This window comes from Apteryx mantelli, chromosome 1, assembly GCF_036417845.1.
Source record: "Apteryx mantelli isolate bAptMan1 chromosome 1, bAptMan1.hap1, whole genome shotgun sequence".
Taxonomy (NCBI): Eukaryota; Metazoa; Chordata; class Aves; order Apterygiformes; family Apterygidae; genus Apteryx; species Apteryx mantelli.
This window is the reverse complement of record NC_089978.1, coordinates 205887314-205909164: the sequence shown is the minus strand read 5'-3', so window position 1 is coordinate 205909164 and position 21851 is coordinate 205887314. Positions and strand designations below refer to the sequence as shown.

Genomic DNA, 21851 nt, shown 5'->3' with positions numbered 1-21851 from the left:
TATGAACATAAATTGTTTATGTGTTCTTGCTTCATGGGTCCCTTGGAACAAAGTGATGCCTTTGAAAAAGGTAATGTAGGACCTGCTTTGGGCAGGGAAAAGGCCCCCATCAACACTTTCCTCTGTATTTCTGGAAACTTCCACTAAGAGAAATCATTTGGGACCCTGATTTGGCCATTCATTGAGGACTGTGAGCAACATGAAACGTGAAATAATCTTTTTGGATAGGAATTGTGTGCTTAGTTATACATAGACTTAACTATTTTGCTTTGGTTCAGGACCCATTCACCTCATAAAGCAATCAACTGGTTGAAATGCCATGAATGCATTGGGTTTTTTGTTTGTCCTGACTGTTTGTCAGGTTCCTCTGATTTATGGCACATACATTATTAAAAGGTGCTAATGTGGAAAACAAATGAAATAGAAAAAGTTATTTTTTAATAATACTGATCACAGAACACAAAAAGAAGAAAAATGAAGAAATTGATATTTCAGACTTTCTGCAAGTGAAACTTGCATGCTAAATTTTCCTCTCTACACTGAGCTAATCAGAGCAGGGGTGCAGGAAAGGAATCCAAACCAAAATTCTCTTACCCAGCAAGTGGATTGATAAAAAAGCTCAGTATAGACGAAGCTCCTGTTTTTACAATTCTGCTAATAAAACTTGTTTTTCAGTGAACCAAAAACCTGTCCAACTTAGGAGGAAATATTTCCCAAATCAGATAAGATCTAAATGGGTAGCCCAGATTGCCATTTCTCTTTGCTGGTACCCTGTGCCCAGTAGCTGTAAGCTGTAATCAAATATTTACACTGTTATCATCATCCTCTCTCTCTCTCTCTCTTGCCCTCCCTTTCCCTCTCTCTCCCTCTCCCCCTCTCTCTCTCCTTCAAAGGAGAAGGAAATGAAGAAATTAGCAACATGATTCATAATTATATCAAGGAAATTGAAGATCTCAGGTATTTGCATAATATATATTTGAATTATTTTTATTAAAAACAAACACTAGTAGTTTTAGCAAATTTAATACTTCTCTAGTTGGCTGATCATTTTGTTACTCTGTGGGCATTAGTTCAGGACAGTGGTCCTTCAGTTTCTAAGACCCTGTAGTGCTGCTCATGGCCGTAGAAAATTAAAATATTAAAGGTGAAGCTGACAATAGAACACGAAAATAGATTATTGCCTAAATAATGGTGATAACTTGGTGTTGTAGCTCAAGGGGCAGCAAAGTTTGGAACCATTATCTTATGATAACTTCATAACCTGGTATAAATGATAGTTTTAAGAAACTGCTTGTTGCAAATTTAGTTTAAAAAAAAAAAAAGTTGTACATCTGCTGTCCTTTTAAATTAAAAAAGAAAACAAATATTTTAGATAGTTTTCTTTCTATATTTCTTGGAGCTCTATCATGCAGAAGAGTTAATTGTCATATTCCTACTTAGTGTTAGTATTATATAATACTGTAGCCTTTGCAAAATGTATGTACATATCTGTATATGCTGTATGTATTTGTGTGTATATTTATGTGTATAAAATGTATATATACATATGTACACTCTAAATAATATAGAATGTATACACACACGCACACACATGCATATACCCTAAACCATACATACATACATATATATGCTATGTCTATAATATACATAGACATTGTATAAAATGGTCTGATCAGGGAATTTCATGGACTTGTATTTCTTCAGACTTCAGTATTTTCTGATGGCTTGCAGTTTGTTTTTAAACTGATAATCATTGCAGATAGAGATACTAAGCAGGTATACTAGTCGTATGTTAACAATATTTATAACTCGTGGTCTATTAAACCCTTTTTCTTTTTTTTTTTTTTTTAGAGCAAAATTATTAGAAAGTGAAGCAGTCAACGAAAATCTTCGACGCAACTTGTCAAGAGTTTCAACAAGATCCACATACTTTGGTGGACCATCAGCATTTTCTACTTCTATGCTTTCTTCGGAGAAAGAGACGATGGAAATTCTAGACATAGCCAAGAAAGACCTAGAAAAATTGAAAAAAAAAGAAAGGAAAAAGAAAAAGAGGTGGTGTATGAAATCTTCTCTTTTATAATGCTATTTATTTATATTTTATTAGTTAAAAGGTACATTACCTAGCTGCTGAGACTTTAAAATTCATTTGTTGTTGCTGTGGGTTTGAATCCTAAATGACTGTTCCCACAAATCCTTTTATGCATTGAAACTGTAGGTGATTTTCTGTTGTATCTTCTCATCCAACAAATTATGCAGTATTTGTAGAATGAATGTCTCTGATGTAATGAATTTTTATATGTTTTATAATTTTGCACAACTGTAAAAGCACAGATAGTTTCCATAATTATTTTTTTTAATGCATCTGAAATTCAATAGGCGTTTTCCAAAAGAAAAAAAATTAAAAGCATATTTTAGCTACTGTGTGTTGAAACTGAACGAAACAGCTTTCTGGAAAAAAAGATATTCTGAATAGCTGGGAGTTCTTTGGTAGCTCTTGGAATGGCTTCTTTTGTTTTCTCTCTCTTCTGCTTTTATGAATGTTTTTAATTTGATGTTTCCTACTTCACTGCAAAACCATGCTTTGCTATTTTTTGCTGTCCAGTTCCTCATCTACTAAAATGCTCATAGACATTGATATAAATGCCTGTTCAGACAGCAGTTAATACAGCAAGGATCTGTTCATTTACTCTAAAACTTTGAATTTCCCTCGAGATCTTTTCTTTTGCCTTGAAATTCTCCATCCTTCTAATCTATTACTTTTTCTACTAGTGGCCCTTCAGACTTCTACAAGTTAACGGTAAAACTAAAACAGTACAAGCCTGAAATAGTTAACTTAGAAGGAAGCTTTGGGGTAGTGAGATCTGCAAATTTGGGTCCTATATCCATAAATTCATTCACCACAGGAATGTTTGACACTTGTAGAAAACACTTTAACTAGATTCTTTCTTTGCATCTCATTTTTCAGTAAACTTTTGTGCTTTTATGGGGATTTAGATAGTTTTTTTGTTTGTTTGTTTTGTCTCACTTTTGTAGGTACTAGAGGGGAGAAAGTATTAAGTGAAATCAGCAGAATGCTCTGGCCTCTGTTCAGCCAAACATTTCAGTATGTACTACAACTGAATGTATGAGTAGAGAGACTTCCTTCCATGTGGTTCAACACACATTTTAAAGTTAAGCATGCATTGAAATGTGTTGTTAGATTGGAGCCTGAGTATCTAGTACTAGACAGGGTGGTGTCCAGAAAACTAACAAAGATTACTAGATATAGCCATTAATATCCATTATTGCAGGAGATATTACTTGAAGAAACTGTTTGGAAGTTTTACCCCACATACATATTAAGTAAAAAGTGTGGGTGTCCTTTTTCTGAAAGAGACAACTGTAGCCAGTCACACCAGCTTACACCAGGACAATAAACTTGTGAGTTTGGTAGCCCAGTGGTCTGATCCAGTAGTAGGGACTACTTATCATAAACTGTATTTGGGATCAGTTATATATCCTAGAAGTTAGAGAATCATAGAATAATTTCAGTTGGAAAGGACCTCTTGATGGTCTAACCTCCATTTTTAAGCCAGTCTGGTGTTCTGTAGAATGGGATCATGGTCTTTAGAGTGCTGATAAAGCTCAAATGGCCCATCTACAACCTGCTTGGTAATAAATATTTATAAATTTCTGAGATGCACATATTAGGGGAAAATTCCTTGGAAATGAAGAAATGTTAGAATTTGAGGGATTATACATATGGCCTGTTGTACTTGTTAACTGTAGAATGCTTCTATCCAATTAATGAAATGCAAATCCTGTGCTCAGGAAATACCATTCTAAATTTTTCTTCTATTGCAATTTTAGAATTTGGCAATGGGTATGTATTGCAAATGGACAAATTACCCTGCAGTTTGGTAGGGATTTTTTGCTCTACTTCTGTCTTCTACAGGCGTTTAGCTGCTTTTCTGTACTAGCGCTTCCTTTTTAGAGTAGTCATTCTTTTAAAGTCAGCTGACTAGCATTCTCCTGTTAAAATTGGATTGGGAAGCCTAGTTAATAGTTCTGCCCCATCTACTACCTTTCTTCATCTGTTTGCTTCCTGGTTATGGGTCAGTAAGATTAAAGGTGCATGATGTTTAAATATGTGTAATTTATCTAAATTGTTGTGAGGTAGCCTGAACAGCTAAGTGCTGGTTTTTGAATGTGCAGCAGGCATGTACTGCGTTATATCTGTAGCCTTCAATAAGCATCTGTCATACTGTCTATCAGAAGCTGTTTGCACAGCAGTAATGTTTTGGTTACTGAAATACTGACATGCTTGATTGGAGTGTTACACAGACACTGTGACCTACACACAAGAAGCCCTGGAGCAAATCATCCATGCCGCTTTCAATCATTAATCAGACTTACATATCTTGTAACCTTTTTTGACTGCTGTCTTTTGACATCCCTAACCTTTAATAAACTAAATTAGTGATATAATTACATGGGGTTCAGCATGTTAGCTCCTAAATGATACTGAAATAAGAAGGCAGGCAGTGGGAAGTAGAAAGGCAGAAAAAGCTCTAACTCAGAACTTAACTCATATTAGGAACATGAGGTAATAGTTCTTGAAATGGAAGTAATTTCTACGTTCAAGTCATGCAGACATTTCTTTATTGCTACACCCCCCTTTGTTAAAGAATAAAAATGGCAAGTAAAAGTACTAACATTTTGTCCATTTCATTGCTTCTGATGTCTATTTTTTGTTAATTTTTTAAAATAACAAGCAATCATTGGCATATACTTATTGAATCCCAGACAAATAAACTGCAACTTTCTGCTTTTTATTAAAAAAAAATCATAGTTAGCAGTTTTTTACATGGATTATATTCAGAATATATGATTTAGAATATTATTACAAAAAAAATCTCACTACTATTTTCTATTACAATTTACTGTCAGCATATATAAAACTAATGCATTGTTTTTTGTGTCCTGATATGTTCCTGAGGATATATAGCCTCATCATAAGGTTCGAAGATAGAACTTTTTGAAGTTTTCAATATTTTATGTCCTGCCGATCTTAAGTATTTAGCTTTTTAAGTGGCAAAAGAAAAGAATGTTTTTAGAACTCAGAGTTTTTGAAGCCCCATTAGAAATAATTCTCAAAATGAAATATATTTTCTATATCTAAAACTTCTTCATTAGTTTAACCTGAATTTATAGTAGTTGACAGTGACAGATTAGTTAACCTACAAATGCTTCTTCTTTGTTTTCTATTTGCTTTCCAACTGTGCAAAATGTATTACCTTTTTACAACTTATTGTCTCTTGATGATATCTTTTAAAATTCCATTTTAAACTCCCCAAGCTCATATATCATTTTTTTTACCTTCTTATCACTTTTGCTTTTCACTGTCTGGTTTGTCCTTCATTGGCTTGGCCTTCCAATACTGTACCTCGTGCTTTTGAAGGCTACAGAAACTTGAGGAAAGCAGTCAAGAAGAAAGAAGGTTGGAATATTTCCCAGGTTTTTAATTAACTGTCATTTCAATAATCGGTTATTGTACATGAAAAGAGGTTGGGTAGATTCATGAGTACTTTAGGAGCAGTTCATTTAGCTATCAAAACTCTGTTCTCTATTTTGCGTTTCAACAAATGTTTTAACAGGAAGAAGTCTCCCTCGTAGAACGGAGGTTAGCTTTGGGATTGTGCAGTGTTAGGCAAGCGGTTGTGGGGTGGTGGCACCTGTGGGAATCACTACAGAATTAAGCACATTTCTTTCTTGCACAGCCTGCATGGAATGAAAGGCAGGAGGAAGGTGTAGAAGCTCGTATGATATGAAATGTATTGCAGGCAATATACTACAGTAGTAGTATATCACTTTGGTGTATTTGGCATTTAGGACCTAGATGGTCTTGAACCTTCCTGCTTCAATTAAGTTTGCTCAGAGCTCCTTTGATCTCTTGCAAGCACACAACTGAAGCCTTGACCACTCTTTCAGTTCATTTTCAGCCAAGGTAGTAGATAAATTAGTTAGTCACAAAGGGCGGTGAAGTTGAAGGCTCTAAAAGGAGAAGGATCACCTTTATGAACATTAAATACTGTTCTTAAAAATTAAAGGAGCTTTTATTTTTCAACTGTCTACTTTGATCTAAAAAAATCTGCATTCATGCAGAATGATGATTAGTAGCATGCATGTTAAGAAGAGGGACTATAGGAAATAAAATATTAAAAACTGTTAAAATACTATGTATAATTTTTACCTGAATAAGAATTTTAAAATTCTATCCTATAAAGTAAATATTTTGTAAAGAAGTATTAGGATTGATTTTTAGGATTAAAGTTGCAACTATTGCATTTCTTTATACAGCATGCTGCAAATGCAGGCAAACAGTACAGTTGTCTGTACTGTTCTCTGCTGTTCTCTGCCACAACTGTTGGCTCTCCCTCCTCCTGTCTTCTCCCCTTCATTAGGCAGAAGACAAGTTCTCTGTAGTGATGAGCTCTGGACTGTGTATGGGCAGAAGGGTCACTGAGGATTTGTCCCAATCTGCATCCAGATTGCAGCTCAGATCTGCTAACACATAGGCTTATTAGCGAACATAAAACAAAATATGTTGTGGACTGGGTGAGATGAGAACCTCTGGAAATGAGATTGCGTGGTTCTGTGTTCCTCGTTTGACATTTATTTCCTGTATAAATTTGGTCAAGCCTTTTGCTTCCAGCCTTGCGGGCTGCTGTGTGGATTATTTTGTCATGGAGGAGGATGTGGGTTTCTGGGGCATCACTTACCTGCCGGAGCAGTGACTGCACAGACTTGCCAAACTTTTAGGTGGCTGAAGTTGTGTGAGATGGATTCCACGTTATGTGATCCTAATCACATTTTCATAATTATTACCCCCAGGGTGTCTAACTCTGTTCTATCACAATTTCCTATCTATCTGGGATGGTTTGGGTTTTGCATGTGCAGTGCTAGAGAGACGGACATTTGATCCCTGATAATTTGCAGGGTACCATCAGTTTTTGGATTTTAACATTTGCATGTGGCATCTCAGCTGTGTACTTAAAGAATCCTCCTAATAGCTAATTCACCAATCCTTTAAAAAAAACTGTTGTAATTTTCATAAGCCATCATTACAGCTCAGGTTGTCAAGAAAGGAGAGAATATAAAAGTACTTGACATTTAAATCAGTTTTAAATCCCAGAAGCATGGAAATGTACTAAAATGTAATCTTAATCTTTGGGAAAAGTTTATTTTTGAGACAGACAGTCTTATTACAAAAATTCAGTATTTCTTGATTCTTTTTGTTAGTGTATCAATGCTTATTTGAGCATTCCCTTGATGTCCAGGTAGATAACTGATCCAAAGAGCAGTTATAATGTGATAAATTAGGATATTGTTTCTTAAGGTTTATGTCTAATTTTTCAGATGATCATAAGCATGGTAGACTCTGTTATAGCTTGAGAGTGCAATAATATCAGTTGATGTGTATGTTATACTTGCACACAATGTTCTTGCTTTGTCTGGGTGCACTACAACTTCCATGCAAAATGGGTACTGCTGTAGTAGATAAAGATTTGTATTTTGGTTGTCCCAACTTTGCAATACAGTGTGAAACAATGTGACAATTGTTAACACTATTGTGCAAGCTAAGATTATGTAAGAGTAATTGAGCATTATTTTGTTATCTGGAGGAGTCTGGAAGTTGTGTTTTACCCATGCCCAAGCTCTGTACCTTTGGCTGATGGCACTTTGGTTTTCATCTTTAGTTGGAATTTTGAGTTATTGTTTTGGGGGATGGGAAGTGTTCACAGTTTCTGAATTTGAGTTTGTGAATATTTCTTTTCTATGCCTCTTCTGTTAGTGTTAAAGAGGAGAACACAGATAACGAGCAGGAGAAGAAAGATGAAAAAGGCACTTCAGAGAGAGAGAATAATGAATTGGAAGCAGTAAGTATTTAAAAGCTATTGTTTTGGTTTATTTGTCCTTTGATGTCTGTTCAAAGATTTTCAAGGAAACTGGGAATGGATCAGATGAATGCTGCTGCTTCCCAGTGATAATAACAAGTGAATGGGGGATGGAAAAGTGTCGATATTTTTAATGCCTCTACACTGCATACATTTTATAGGAAGAAATTCAGGAAGTAAGTGATCATGAAGATGAAGAAGAGGAAGAAGATGAGGACGAAGATGACATGGAAGTTGTTGAAAGCTCAGATGAATCGGATTCTGACTCTGATGAAAAAGGTGATGTCAGTGCAAAATTTTGTAGAAGTTTTGGTGCATGTACTGTTTGTTATTTCTTTTCTTTTGTTAGGCAAGACAGCATCTTGGCAACCCACTGGCCATAATGCTCTGTGGATTGTATGTCCTGTGAGTTCTTTGTTGGTTATGGCCCTAAAGTATTTAATGTGTGTCTGATCAAGTGTTCATACTGCCACTTAATATGGAACAGAAGGATACTTGATAACACACTTCTTAGTTAGAATATCCAAAGTATGAAGTTTAAGTACAGGGTTATTTTTACGTCTCAAGACTATAACCAGAGTTTTAGCTTCCATTTGGGTGATTTAGAAATGGGTAGAATTTAATTTTGGGAGGCTGGAACTCCATGGGCCTTCCTCATTTTGCAGAGATTGTGGCTTTTTATGTAGAAGCATCAACAGTGGGCATACACGTGGCATGCAAATCAGGACTGGTACAGAGTCAGAGACAGCACCACCAGCAACTCAGCTAATGCAAGTTGGGCCAAATGAGCAAAGCGTGTGGATTCTTCCTTGTTTGTGAGTCAGAAGAACAATTAGCAGGGGTTGCAGAACCTGAAAAAAAGTCCCCGACTGACATCTTCATTCTGGAGCACATAATCATAAAGCAAGACAAGGACCCATTTGACCAAAGAAATTAATTTGAGCTATTATAAACCTATCAAATTGATTAGTCCTTTTTCATTACCTTTTCCTCCTATTTTTTTCTTTCTTTTCATCATTCCACTTCCCTGAATGAGCCAGCTCCTCTCTCCTCAGGAATTTGGCTGTATTTTTCTAAGAGCTAAAGAAAGGAGAGCCTCCCCTTGGAGGCTGCCAACAGTCAAACTTTCCTTTTATAACCTGCTGGGTTTATGAATGAAAGTTATTCTCCAGCTCTGAGGTGACTGAAGCTTGACAGCCAATGTAACTTTCTTGTGGGAAAGGACAGATTGTTGGTGTTGAGATTATAATTATAACATATAGGCAACTACGATCCAATGAGAGAGAGACCTGTCTCTCCTTTCCTAGTTCTAGGATGGAGAGTGTTTATGGGGGAGACTTTTTTCCTGAACTGCAGATAATGGTTTAGTTCGCTGCCTTCTGTTGTGTGTAGAACTCTTCTGTGTACAGTTACATATTAGGAAATAACCCTAATATTGCAGCGGGTATTGATGTGACATTTATGTGGTCCTCACTGTTATCTTCATTTTTAATTCCCTAAATCTCTTTATTTTAGAAAATTATCAAGCTGACTTGGCTAATATCACCTGTGAAATTGCCATTAAGCAAAAACTGATAGATGAGCTAGAGAACAGCCAGCGAAGACTGCAAACCCTGAAAAAACAGTATGAAGAGAAACTAATGATGCTACAACACAAGATTCGAGACACTCAACTTGAAAGAGATCAGGTTCTTCAAAACTTGGGTAAGAAGTACAATTTTATTTAAATCTAAATATTGTGTAAGATCTTCAAGTTGAATTGTCTGCTACTTCCCTTGTTTCCTTTTGCAAGTGTGGTAAGAAATTTCAGAAAACAGAAACAGGTTTGTACCCATAATGCCAATGAATCTCACTTTGCTCATCTTAGTTTCTACCAGAATTAAGAAAAAGAATTTTTAAAAGGTGGGTCCTGGCAGGCATTTGATCTGGTTTAATGAGCATTTCTAGTTTTCTAGGAGCTCTGATTTTCTTTTTACTTAATCCGTGAACTTTTCCTCTCTACCCTCTCTCCTTTCTTTTGGCTTGTATAAAATATGAACGAGGGTCAAAGTTGCCTTTCGCAGATGATTTATTGTCCAAACTTTTTTGAATATGTATTGGTGTTAAGAAGAAAGAATGGTGAACTTGATACCTGCAATTGTAATGAATTCAGCAAAGCTGAAGGGAATTCATGGTCTGCTGCAGTCAGAAAAGCGAACTGCATGCCAAGAATTATTAGGAAAGGAATGTGTAGAAAAACATCATTATGATGCTGTGTAAAATCTGTAGCTTACTCACACCTTGAACAGTGTGTGCACTTCTCCCCTCCCTTACTGCCCCTACCAAGCTCAAGAGAGAGAGAATAGAACTGAAAAACATTTATAGCAGGGCAACTCCCCCCTCCCCCATCAAAAGTCTGGAATGGCTTTTCTGAATGAAAACTAAGTTAGGCCTTCTCAGTGTGGAAGAGAATTGACTGAGGGAAGTGTACATGATAGAGATCTGTACGTGGCATGGAGATGCTAGTAGCGCTTGAGTGCTTCCTGTTTCTTTTGGTGCGATGTGCAGGGGCATTGAATGAATCTAGCAGGTTGTAGGCTCAGATCAAGCAGAGATGTTGCTAAGGTTTGAAGCTTTTTGCTGTAGGAATTCATGCATGTTAGGAATTAACAAGGTTTAAGGAGAGGTTGGTTTAAGGAGATAAAAAAAATTAGCTCTGGCTCTGGAAGTTCTGAGCCCCAAATGTTTGAGGGTACCTCCTATTTTCTCCAGACACTTGGAAGTTTTCATATGTCTGTAGTTGCATAAAACAGAGACCTAGAAGAGGAGTAGATAAAAGTGAGGCTACCTTGCTGAGGTACATGTGGGATGTCTGCTGCACACGGTGCCTCTGCCTCTGTGGGACCATGAACCTGATATGGGAGTGTACTGGGGGAAGTGTTTTTTGGTGTTTTATATACTTATATAAAATGTGTAGGTATGACATATATATGTTTTTGCTGTTCCCTTACTCTTCCTTACACCTTCGCTGTTGATCAGTGCCAATTAGAAACAGGATACTAGGCTTGATGGCTCTTTGGACCCAGTTTGGCTGTTCTGATAATCTTGTGTACATAATGTGTGAACAGCTATGCGTGTATCTGTGTCTTCAGGTACTCAGATATTTGTTATCCAGTGCAAAGAAATCAGAAGGAAAGTGTTAATACTTGATCTCTTTATCCAAGAAGGCATACAAGATGGAGATTTTGAAACAGTGCAGGAGACAGGAACTAGGCTAGATGCAAATGAAATCTTTCGAACATATTGTAGATAATACTAAAAGCAGAGGAAGGAGTCATTAGCTGTGGCTGACAAAGTGAAAATGTCCTAATCAAAAGCACATAAGAATTCCATTTTATTCTTCAGGTTCTGTGGAGACCTATTCAGAAGAAAAGGCAAAAAAAATCAAGTCAGAGTATGAAAAGAAACTCCAAGCCATGAATAAAGAACTGCAGAGACTTCAAACAGCTCAAAAGGAACATGCACGTTTGCTTAAAAATCAGTCTCAGTATGAAAAGCAACTGAAAAAACTGCAGCAGGAGGTGACAGAGATGAAGAAAACCAAGGTATATTTCAGTATATTGAAGTGTTGTGTAATGAGTATTTTTTCACTGGAAAATGCGTTGAGATCACCTGTGTATTTATCCACCAGACAACCAGGTCCTTGCTGTCAGCTGTTCAGAAGACTGAAAACAGAATAGACATGAAGACTAAACTACTCTTTTATGTGTGTGTGGGGGTCCTTTTAGCTTTAATGAACAGAAATTACTGTATCAAATGTGGCGAAGCTTGCACTGCTTATTATGTGTTACTCATCACTGAGTGAAGAAGACAAATTGGATTGAGGGCGTAAATTGCTAAAAGCAGGTAGAATACTAGAAGATGGCAGTTTGAAGAAAAATTTCCATATGAATGGGGGAGGGAATAACACTTGAATGTAAACAACTTTTCTAAATACATTTGTGATGACTTTTTTACAGGTTCGCTTGATGAAACAAATGAAAGAAGAGCAGGAAAAAGCTAGAATGACTGAATCTAGAAGAAACAGAGAGATTGCACAGCTTAAAAAGGAACAGCGCAAGCGAGAGGTGATTTAACAGATAAAGAACTCATTTGGAGTACGCATTTATCATTATGATGTGCACCCATATGCAGGCGTATGACCTGCATATATGCAGGCAGACATTACATAAATATTTTCATCAGTCAAAATACACCTAATTTGTTTTGACTTCTGTCATAACTCAGTTCTTAGTTTCAGGTGATAAATGCAATGGAAAATAGAAGGCTTATTAACTGTGAATATCAACATTATTTTATTTGTGGATCTTGGCAAAACTGTTGCTACTATCTTACCACACACAAGTGTTCTTTTTGATAGAGAATTACTATGTTGAAACATTTTGTCATAGAAAGAGCACGAAAACTTTGTGACTGGACCACTTCATTTCACAATAGTTTTGCAAACTTGTGTTAGAATGTAATGGTTTTGTTTTTTATACAATAGATTACTTCTGGCAAATGATAGTGATAATATCATGTGCTGTTTGTATTTTTTCACAGCATCAGCTCAAGCTTCTGGAAGCCCAGAAAAGAAATCAAGAAGTTATCCTACGTCGCAAAACAGAAGAGGTATTGTGGTAAAACATTAATGTATATTTGAAAACAGAATGATATTGTGATTTCAGGGAGAGGTAGTTGTGTTTTTGCATTCTGTTGTTCCAGGTTACAGCCCTTCGTCGGCAAGTAAGGCCTCTGTCTGACAGAGTGGCAGGGAAAGTGAGTCGAAAACTGAGTCTGCCTGACCATCCTATTCAAGAACCAAGTTCTAGTTCATCTGTTGAGTATGATGGTTCGAGAACAGCAGCACAGCAGAAGATGAGAATTCCTGTTGCAAGAGTTCAAGCATTATCTGTAACTGCAACAAATGGAACAGGGTAAGTATTAAAACTGTTTAGGTCTTTCTAAAAAAACCCCTGAAAATTGCATAGACTTTATAGCATATAATCTTGTGATGGTACATATTGTAATAGCTGATATTTTTCAAACTGCTGTCAAGTAATGCTCATAAAATGGGCAATATTGGAAATGCAGTTTGAGTTTTATGAATTTAAGACAGTGTGGAACAATGTGAAATGTCATTAAAAGACAAGTCTCATTAAGAAACCCCAGAATTTCAAAATGCAGTTCACCTGTTTTTAAAGAAATGTTCTTGTTGGTCTGATGTCCACAGTGTTCTTAAGCATGAAAAAAATTGTTGGAAAAAACATACTGGATTTATTGATGACCTTCCACTGTGGTTTGAAGCAGATTTCTTTGCTTAATAGAGAATGATTCTTAGGTGTCTTCTGATCTCTGTAGTGCCTCATATAAGATGCCACAGTTTTTGCTAACTGTTTTTCAAATGCAAAATATTACAGAGTGCAGTGGAGTTCAGGGTTGAGTGCAGACAGGTGTTTGGTGCAATGACAAACTGCAAGAAATTCTTAAGTTGTCTGTAAAAAAAAGTATTCTGGCCTGATCATTTCCATATTCAAATTTGTGTTTCACTACTTGCTTTCACTCAGCTGTATGTTTCTCTTGAATTTATCACAGAAAGAAATATCAGCGGAAAGCAGTGACAAGCAGAGTTTACTCCTCAAAGGCAGCCAGGATGAAGTGGCAGTTACTTGAACGAAGAGTGACTGACATCGTTATGCAGCGGATGACCATTTCCAATATGGAAGCAGATATGAACAGGTTACTTACGGTAGGTGATGTGCTGTTCACTCTTGGGTATATGGTCATGTTAAATAAAGAGAGAGCGGTACATTTACATTTGCTGTAAATGAATTGCTCTGAAGTTGGTATAAGCAAAGTGACTTGCACCCTATTGCAGTCAATGAAGAAGCTCTTAGCTCCAGTGAGCTTTTGGACCATGGGATTACTATGCATAGTAATAAATAAAAACACATTAATGGGATGATGTACAGATATGTTCATATATTCACCTAACTTATTTCTTGCTGCAAAAATCCTGATATAAATGATAGCAAGAAAAAGAAAACAAAATGAACAAAAAGGCACTTAAATATCTTAAGTGTTTACTCATTGCTTTTTATGTAATATTATGTCTTTGGGGAGAACAGCAACGTGAAGAACTTACAAAAAGAAGAGAAAAGCTTTCAAAGAAAAGGGAGAAGCTCATCAAGGAAGGGTATGGCAGTGAAGCAGATAGAAATGTCCAAAACATAAATGAAGAGATGGAATCACTAACTGCGAATATAGACTACATTAATGACAGCATTTCTGACTGCCAAGCAAACATTATGCAAATGGAAGAAGCAAAGGTAGGTCAAATATTATTGCAACTAATGGTAAAATGAAGAGAAGGAGGAAAAAAACCAAAGCAACTGTGCTAGTGTTGAGAATGGTTTCATTTAGAAATGAATTTTGTTTTGGTTGTATAACTGCTGAACTAGGAGGTAAAAATTGGTGAAAAGTTAAGTGAAATCTGAAATGAGCATCTTTTTTAACTGAATTTTCAGAGTTTCAGATCTGAGTATTGTTTAATGCAAGTTGATATTGCAATACATTTAAATGTCAAAGCTGATATTTTCTATTCTACTGGCATTAAATTAATATGATGTTTGGGACTGAAGGTTACCAACTGGTACCAACTCTTCCTGCAGCTGTTGATATGCTTCTACTCCCTTATATTGTTTTTGCATACTTTAAATATATTTAAGGCTTTTTATATGTGAACATTATGTACATTCTTTTATTGTATCTGCCCTCTTACGTTTGGTTATATATTCTGTTATGAAACAATGACTTTCTATTGCTAAGGGAGACTTTTCAAGCAAAGCTGCTGCTTGTTTGGGACTGACTTTTCAAGTAGTGATTTAATAAATGAGGTGAAGGTATGGTAACTATCTGTTATGACTGATGTAGAAATTTGAATGTTATCAAAAGCAGTGAAACCCAGATGTGAAAACTCTTATAATGTATATCATAGCATACATGATCTAGCGTGAAGAATCCACCAGATACAATCTCCTAGATCCCTGTTTGGACTTCATGCTGCCATGCACTGTAATACTTACTAGTACTTTTATAAAGCAGAGATTGAGTTCTCCCCCTCCCACCTTAGGCTAGTTTGTGCATTAATGCATGTTACATCACCAGCAGCTTTACCGCTCTACTAGTATCAGGGTACCCTGAATTTTAGACAGCATAGTGCAGTGTTACAGGGCTTTACAGTATCATTAAAAGAGTAGTGAACACAAAAGACTTAATTATTCCAAAGGGTGCTAGAGTGATATATACTGACTGGTGAGAATAACTGGAACAAAATGGTATTTATTTTGGAGAGGAAAAGACTAGGGGGAAAGTCTTCAAACACATGGGAGCTGCAGAGACTAAAGGAATACACTCTTTTCTGCTTCCGCTGTGAGTACCAATGAGGTTAGTTTATAGAAGGAAAGATCTGGGTTAGAGATTAACAAGAGCTTTTGGTACCAAAGAAACAGAAGCATTGAAGAGCCTGGGAAGGCTGCAGACTCTGCATCATGGAATGTTTGCGGAACAGATTGGAAAAGCATCTGACAGGCATGGTTTGGAGATGCCCAGGGATGAATTACGTGATGTTGCAACATCCTCACTGTTTCTATTTTTTACGATTAATGTAGTGATAAAAAAAGATGCATTTTTTTCACCATCTGACTGTTTTTATTGTTGCATGTGTAGGAAGAAGGAGAGACCTTGGATGTAACAGCAGTGATCAATGCTTGCACTTTGACAGAAGCTCGATATTTGCTTGATCACTTCCTCACAATGGGTATCAATAAGGTAATGGAGGAAGTGAAATATTTGTGTGCCAAGACTATGCCGTTTATCAGGAGCAGGGCTGTGCTGATTTACAGGCTGGCTAATGTGAATTTTAACCTGTGGAAAGTAAGCTGGACAAAGCAAAGCTGGCCAGCACTGTTGAGTTGTCCTGGTTCTCAGTGTGAAGGCATCTGAGAGCTGTTATCACCTTCAGTGTGTTGCTTTCATCCCCCAGAAGACCCCACTTCTCTCAGCCAGAAGTTAGTGCTGTTATAAGAATAACATGAGGTAATTAGTAATCACACAGCTAATGTCTTCTCATGTTTTTCATTACTGTCTTTAAAACCAAAAGAAAGTAGGCTTCTAATGGAGCCTTCCAAAGTAGGCTCAGGATGTTTGTAGGATACTGATTCAGCCACTTTCTTAAAAATATGAGCTGTTTCTTTTTGTTTGTTTCAAAGTGGGATAATTTGCTGATCCATGGCACGCTTCAGTAAGACTTCTGCTTTTCAGTAGAGCAAGATGGGATTTTTCTTAACACTCTGGGAAATAATATTTTCAAAACGAGTATTTGGTGGTTTGTAATCATGTGCACACATGTATCACATGCTTTTGTTCCAGCTTTTCTTTGTTTGGAGGAATGCTTCCATGTTCAGTGTCACTGAGTTGAGTGAAAGATTTCCAGGCTACTGAAATGGACTTTGGCTCAGTCCCATGGAGCAAGTCTCTCCTCTTGTTTTGTGTGCTTGATCCATCGCTATGCAGGCTAAGGCACTCTAAAAAGAAGTTTTTTTAAAAAAATCTATATTCCAATAATCCTATTGGCATCTGCAAACTTCAGTCTATTGATTTTTTTTTTTTTTCAAGCCCTTGGATGGGTTGATTGGATGCCAGCTTCCTTACAGCAGAGTTAGTATATGAGAGAAGCGTCTCTGACTTATTCTACCTTTTAACAGCTTTTCTTATAATGATAAAAAAGCATTATGTGAAGATTTCTCCTCTTTCTGATAGGTAATTAACATACAGAAAAACTGAAATTGTCTCTTCTTGCAAAGTTGGTCATGCCTGCTTTCTGTTTTACTGTTTTTTTCCACAAGCAAAATGTATCTATTGCTGTGTTCTTTACCCAAAATCTGAAATGTAAGTCTGTAGTTACACGCTTACTTTTCAAGTGCTAGTACTCAAAGCCGTTCCTTATCCTCCAAGACTCACAGAAGATGCCTTGTACCTTCACCTTTCCCCTGTTTCTTCTATATGGAGGGCCTCCTCTATAAATTTTCTAGACTATACTTTCTCCAGCTAAAAGAAGTCTCACTAATCCGTGAGTCTAGGGAAGTTTCCTTAGAATGGATTGTTTCTTAAGGTAGCCTTTGAGAACTTTCAGCAAAAGCTCAATGTTCACTGAGTGGTTCTGTAGGAAAAGTTACTCTTCTGGGTTTTCTTTTTTTTTTCTTTTTTTTGTTTATTCCAGATAGGTAATAGATAGAAAAGGGTACTGATTTGTGAAAAATTAAGGTGTTGATTTTCAGGTACTTGCTGGTCTTGAATATATGCAAAAAGTCTACGAATTGTGCTTGGGACTCATGTCTGAGTTATCATGGATGCATGCTGACTGGATGCACACTGGATGCATGTTTGCAAGTAGAGACTGAGGAATGTAAGTTAAATGAGCACTAAATGAGTCACTCAAAAAAAATATTTGACATTAGGACATGAAAGGAAAGTTATGGTGTATATGTTCTTGTTTGTGTTCTTAGTTTTTAAAAAGTTTTGGCAATTCTCATTTTGTAACTAATTAAAAGGTTGTGTTAAAGTGTTTGTCATCTTTTTCTTTATTTGTTTTCTCTCTCCTAGGGTCTCCAAGCAGCCCAGAAAGAAGCTCAGATTAAAGTTCTTGAAGGACGTCTTAAGCAGACAGAAATTACTAGCGCTACTCAAAACCAACTGCTGTTTCATATGCTAAAAGAAAAAGCGGAGTTAAATCCTGAGCTTGATGCTTTGCTGGGTCATGCTTTGCAAGGTAATTTTGGAATCTTATATTTTGAGTAGTTATCTGCATGCCATGTTTGCCTTTCACGCATGTTGTACTGGGCATTCTAGGCTGTTCTTTTCTGAATAGATGCTGTATTGTAACATCTTATATTTGAACTCTATTTCACAATCGATGTGCATGCGTATCATTTTTAAGTATATCTGCTCAGCAGTGGAATGTGGGAAATAATGAATCTTTTCATTATTGAGAATTTAAATTCAAATATTGTGCTTGTTTTTTTTTAATAAAAGACTATGCACTTACAATTTGATACAATTTTCACTTCTGACTATAAAATTCTACATGTTTAACCCTATTCAATCATAATACATTAGTGATTTTGAAAGTGGTATTGTATGTCTGTTACGGCATCTATTCTATTTCCTCATGAGATGATATTAAGAAAAATATAGGATACATTTGGGTACTTTTGTTTTATTTCTTTTTATAAATGGATATGTTTTGATTGGAGTGTTGCTTTTGTTTCCTTGTTGCTGTTGTTTACACAGACCTAGATAGCATACCACTGGGTAAGTATGTTTAGCTTTCTGTGTACGATACAGCTGCATGAGTTACTAATTCATGTTCACTAACTGGTGCATCTTAGAATTTGTGAGCGTGTGAAGTTTGCATGTGTTATTCTGTAAATGTACTCATTATCACAGGCTTACAAAGCATTGCGTCCTTTCTGATACCACCTGTAGCCCTCATGATAGTTAGATTTAACAGTTAAGAAGTGCACACAGTAAGTAGAGCTGTAGATCAAATTTCTGAATTATTGTTTGTGAACCTATAATATGTTCAGACTACATAAGGTTATTTCATGATATATTACTGCTGTAGTTGTGGAAAATTGAAATCATCTTTTTTGTTTGACAAAAAGTAATTCTTAACATGCATCTTATTTTTAACCTTTTACAGATAGCTTATTTTGTAATGTAATTGTTTTACAGAACGCTGATTCTATCTCATTTTTTCAATTGGGTTCAATTACTGGCTTCACTAATTTTGAGGAGATGGGATCTATAACTGTTACTGCTTTTAAATGACTCTCAAATAAATGACACAACTTTCCTTCTCTCCTTTTCTCCCGAACACAAAACTGGCTCTTTGAAGCTTAACAGAAATATTCCTGATGTCAACAAAAACTCCTTTTGTATAGTCTTGTGATACTTCTAATCCCATTAAGCTGTCCTGTGCTAGTTTGCATAGACATCTGAAACATTCCAAAAGTACAAGACTTTGCCTTAAAGCAGACAGATGATCATGTGGTATAAGTTCGTGTGAACTGTTACAGCTTTACTGGCATCCTGACAGGTGACAGCAGCTGGAGATCTGCCTCAGAGCATGTTGTTTCATATGGCTAGTATTTATTCAGGAATATCAGCTGTTATTAGTATCATAGTTTATATAAAATATAAACATAGAATATAAAATAGAATAGAGTCTTTATGTTCTTTTAAGCCCCTATCTGAGTGAGAGCAACACTTCTCTGGGAAGTTAGCATTGCATTTTCTTTAGCTGTGGACAGGCTTTACTTATTAACAGCATCTGGAACAGTGAAAAGACACTTGTTAAACGCATTGAAATAATAGCTCTATCATGAAAATTTTGTTTGAGTATATCTCATTAAAGAAGCTTTTTAACACTTTGCAGGCATGAACTGAGGCTTTAAAAACTCCTAAGCCACTCAGGACTATGTTAACACTTTATAGGAAGGAAACTTCACTGTGGGTGTATCTAAACCGAATGTGCTGTACTAACCTCAGTCCACACTGAAATCCAAACTGTTGATAGTCTGTGTTTTGTAGATCACTAGTGGCTAAACCTTCTGAGCTGCAGGGAATTCAGGAACTGTTCAAGTGAGGCTTCCAGGCTGGGAAGTGCCAGACGATCCTCAGGGAACTCTGTTGGTGCAGAAGCTCCCTGCTAACCTGACACTGTTCCCAGGGGTGGAAGTGGGTGGCAGGAGCTGCTGAGACCGATTTCACCAGGCTGCCTGAGACCTCAGCAGCAATACCCAGTCAGCCCCATCCCAAGCAGAATAGTTGCACCTCCAGGGTGCTTTTCATTAGCTGCTTGGGAACTGCTCCCTTGATTCTTCCTTTCAGCTCTGAAATCTGTAAGTTCTTAACCATTTGAACATATTTGATTTGAAGAAGTTTGGGCATTTGCTATGCAGTTGTGTATCTGTGGTAAGGTGCAGACCTATCAGAAGGTCTCAGTTTGCAGCAAAGTACATCACAGGCTTAGGTTTTCACCCACAGAATGGGCTTCAAATGCACACCTACCTTGTGTGTGGATAAACCAGTTGCTGTCTGCTGTCCCATCTGCTCTTGTGAAGAGGGAACATGACCATGAAGCTGGATCCTGAAGTGTTACTGGAGTGACTCCTTTCCAAAGCATTATGGGAACTGCTTTTCTTTCCCATTCGTGACATCTGGACATTCACAGATGTGACTCACAGTCATGTATGGGCAGAGCTTGAGAGAGCAAGTTGAATATTGTTTCCTGGGATGAAATGTGTTGTTCTGTGCATTGTGGTTGTGTTGTTCACACCAGTTGCCCCTGCATTCTGCTTATTTTCATTCTCAAAGCTCTCTGCTGTTCTTTGGTCATCTCTGCTACTCCTCATGAGCAGTACTGCCTTCACTAACCTTTCATCTCCTCTCACTTAGGACTTCACGCAGATATTGCTCTTCTGCCTCTTTTCATTTCTTCTTGTTGGTTTGTGTGCTGATTTCTACTTGGGGGCTTCCCACAGTCTTCCTGTGCTGATTGCAGAAAAACCCAAGAAGAATACTAATACAACGCATCAGCTCCCATGAGTGTGAACCCACAGTGCACAAATGAAATCTTGTCTTTTGTGGTTGTCCCACACCACCTACTTTCTGATGTTACCTGTAAAAGTGGATTGCAAGTCCTTTGTGACAAGGACATGAAGTAGCATCACCCTCATATGAATCATATATTAAAAAGAAATGCACATTTTACTGATGGTGCTCTGGTGTCTTGCTAGAGGGAAAAGTATTGTAGATCCCCTTTTCTGCAGAAGACAGAGTAATAACATATATGTAAAAGGTTTAATGTAGGCTCAGATCCAGAAAGAGACAAAAGAAGAAACTTGGGGATACTATTACTTTACACTGATTTCTTTGTAATACTGTTATATTTTTTGATAAATAAAATTACATTGTTAAACTAATACAGCAGTTGAATACCTCTGAAGTGCATTGTTGGTGTTAGATTGATGTATACTTTGGACTTTCCAGGCAGCATTTTAAGATGTAGCATGCACAAGAAGGCAGCATTTTGTTTTATATTTTCTTCATACCCTCTCAGAATTCAATTGGAGACTGTTTCTTTCCTCCCTGTCTCCAAAGCATGAACTTAAGATTTAAAATGTGTACACGGACAAACTATTTTAATAGGGGGTACCAAATATGTTGATTATGTGCCTTACATATGGTATCTCCCTTCTGTCAGAAATTAAATAAATACATTTAAAGTATCTCTAATAGTAAAAAAGAGATGTAGTGGAACTTCATTAGGATGTTATTTAATCCTTAAAATTACATAAATATGTTCAAAATAAGGGACTTTGCTTGCAGTAGTGTATTACCGATATTCTTAAATTACATTTAGAATGTGTTATTAGAATAAAATGCAAATAAGGGGATCAGTTTTCTCCTACAATTTCACAAAACGCAGGGGCTCAGTTGTTCTTTTTTATTTCTGGCTCATAGGTACATAATTCTATAATACAAGCTTTGTATTTAAAACTGTTTACAGTTTGGAACTGATTGTACATATGCCCTGTACTGGTTGATTTAACTTAATGTTTTGCCCCATTTGCATGCAGACATGTTAATCTGATGTTTGATAGTGTTAGTGTGTGACATGCATGCTGGTTTTCTCATTTGTGAACAGGTGTGTGTACCCATTTTCTTTCAGAGGCATTTCTACTTAACAGCTTCTTTCTTTTTATGATTAACCTCAATACAATTAATCTTTTTTAGGAAGCTGTTCTGTAGTATTAAATGGTGTTATCA

General features: G+C 36.6%; 1 protein-coding gene across 1 annotated transcript in view; it reads left to right on the top strand.

Moving 5' to 3' along the window:
• The window catches only part of KIF21A (kinesin family member 21A), a 95499-nt gene that overhangs the window by 49593 nt on the left and 24055 nt on the right, over positions 1-21851 (top strand). The window contains exons 10-24 of the mRNA XM_067316048.1: positions 894-957; positions 1852-2055; positions 5444-5482; positions 7838-7922; positions 8102-8219; positions 9456-9644; positions 11325-11524; positions 11939-12046; positions 12522-12590; positions 12684-12895; positions 13554-13707; positions 14087-14287; positions 15687-15788; positions 17622-17787; positions 18309-18329. Of these exons, the coding sequence (XP_067172149.1) occupies positions 894-957; positions 1852-2055; positions 5444-5482; positions 7838-7922; positions 8102-8219; positions 9456-9644; positions 11325-11524; positions 11939-12046; positions 12522-12590; positions 12684-12895; positions 13554-13707; positions 14087-14287; positions 15687-15788; positions 17622-17787; positions 18309-18329 (1932 nt within the window). The remainder of the gene's footprint in view (positions 1-893; positions 958-1851; positions 2056-5443; positions 5483-7837; positions 7923-8101; positions 8220-9455; positions 9645-11324; positions 11525-11938; positions 12047-12521; positions 12591-12683; positions 12896-13553; positions 13708-14086; positions 14288-15686; positions 15789-17621; positions 17788-18308; positions 18330-21851) is intronic.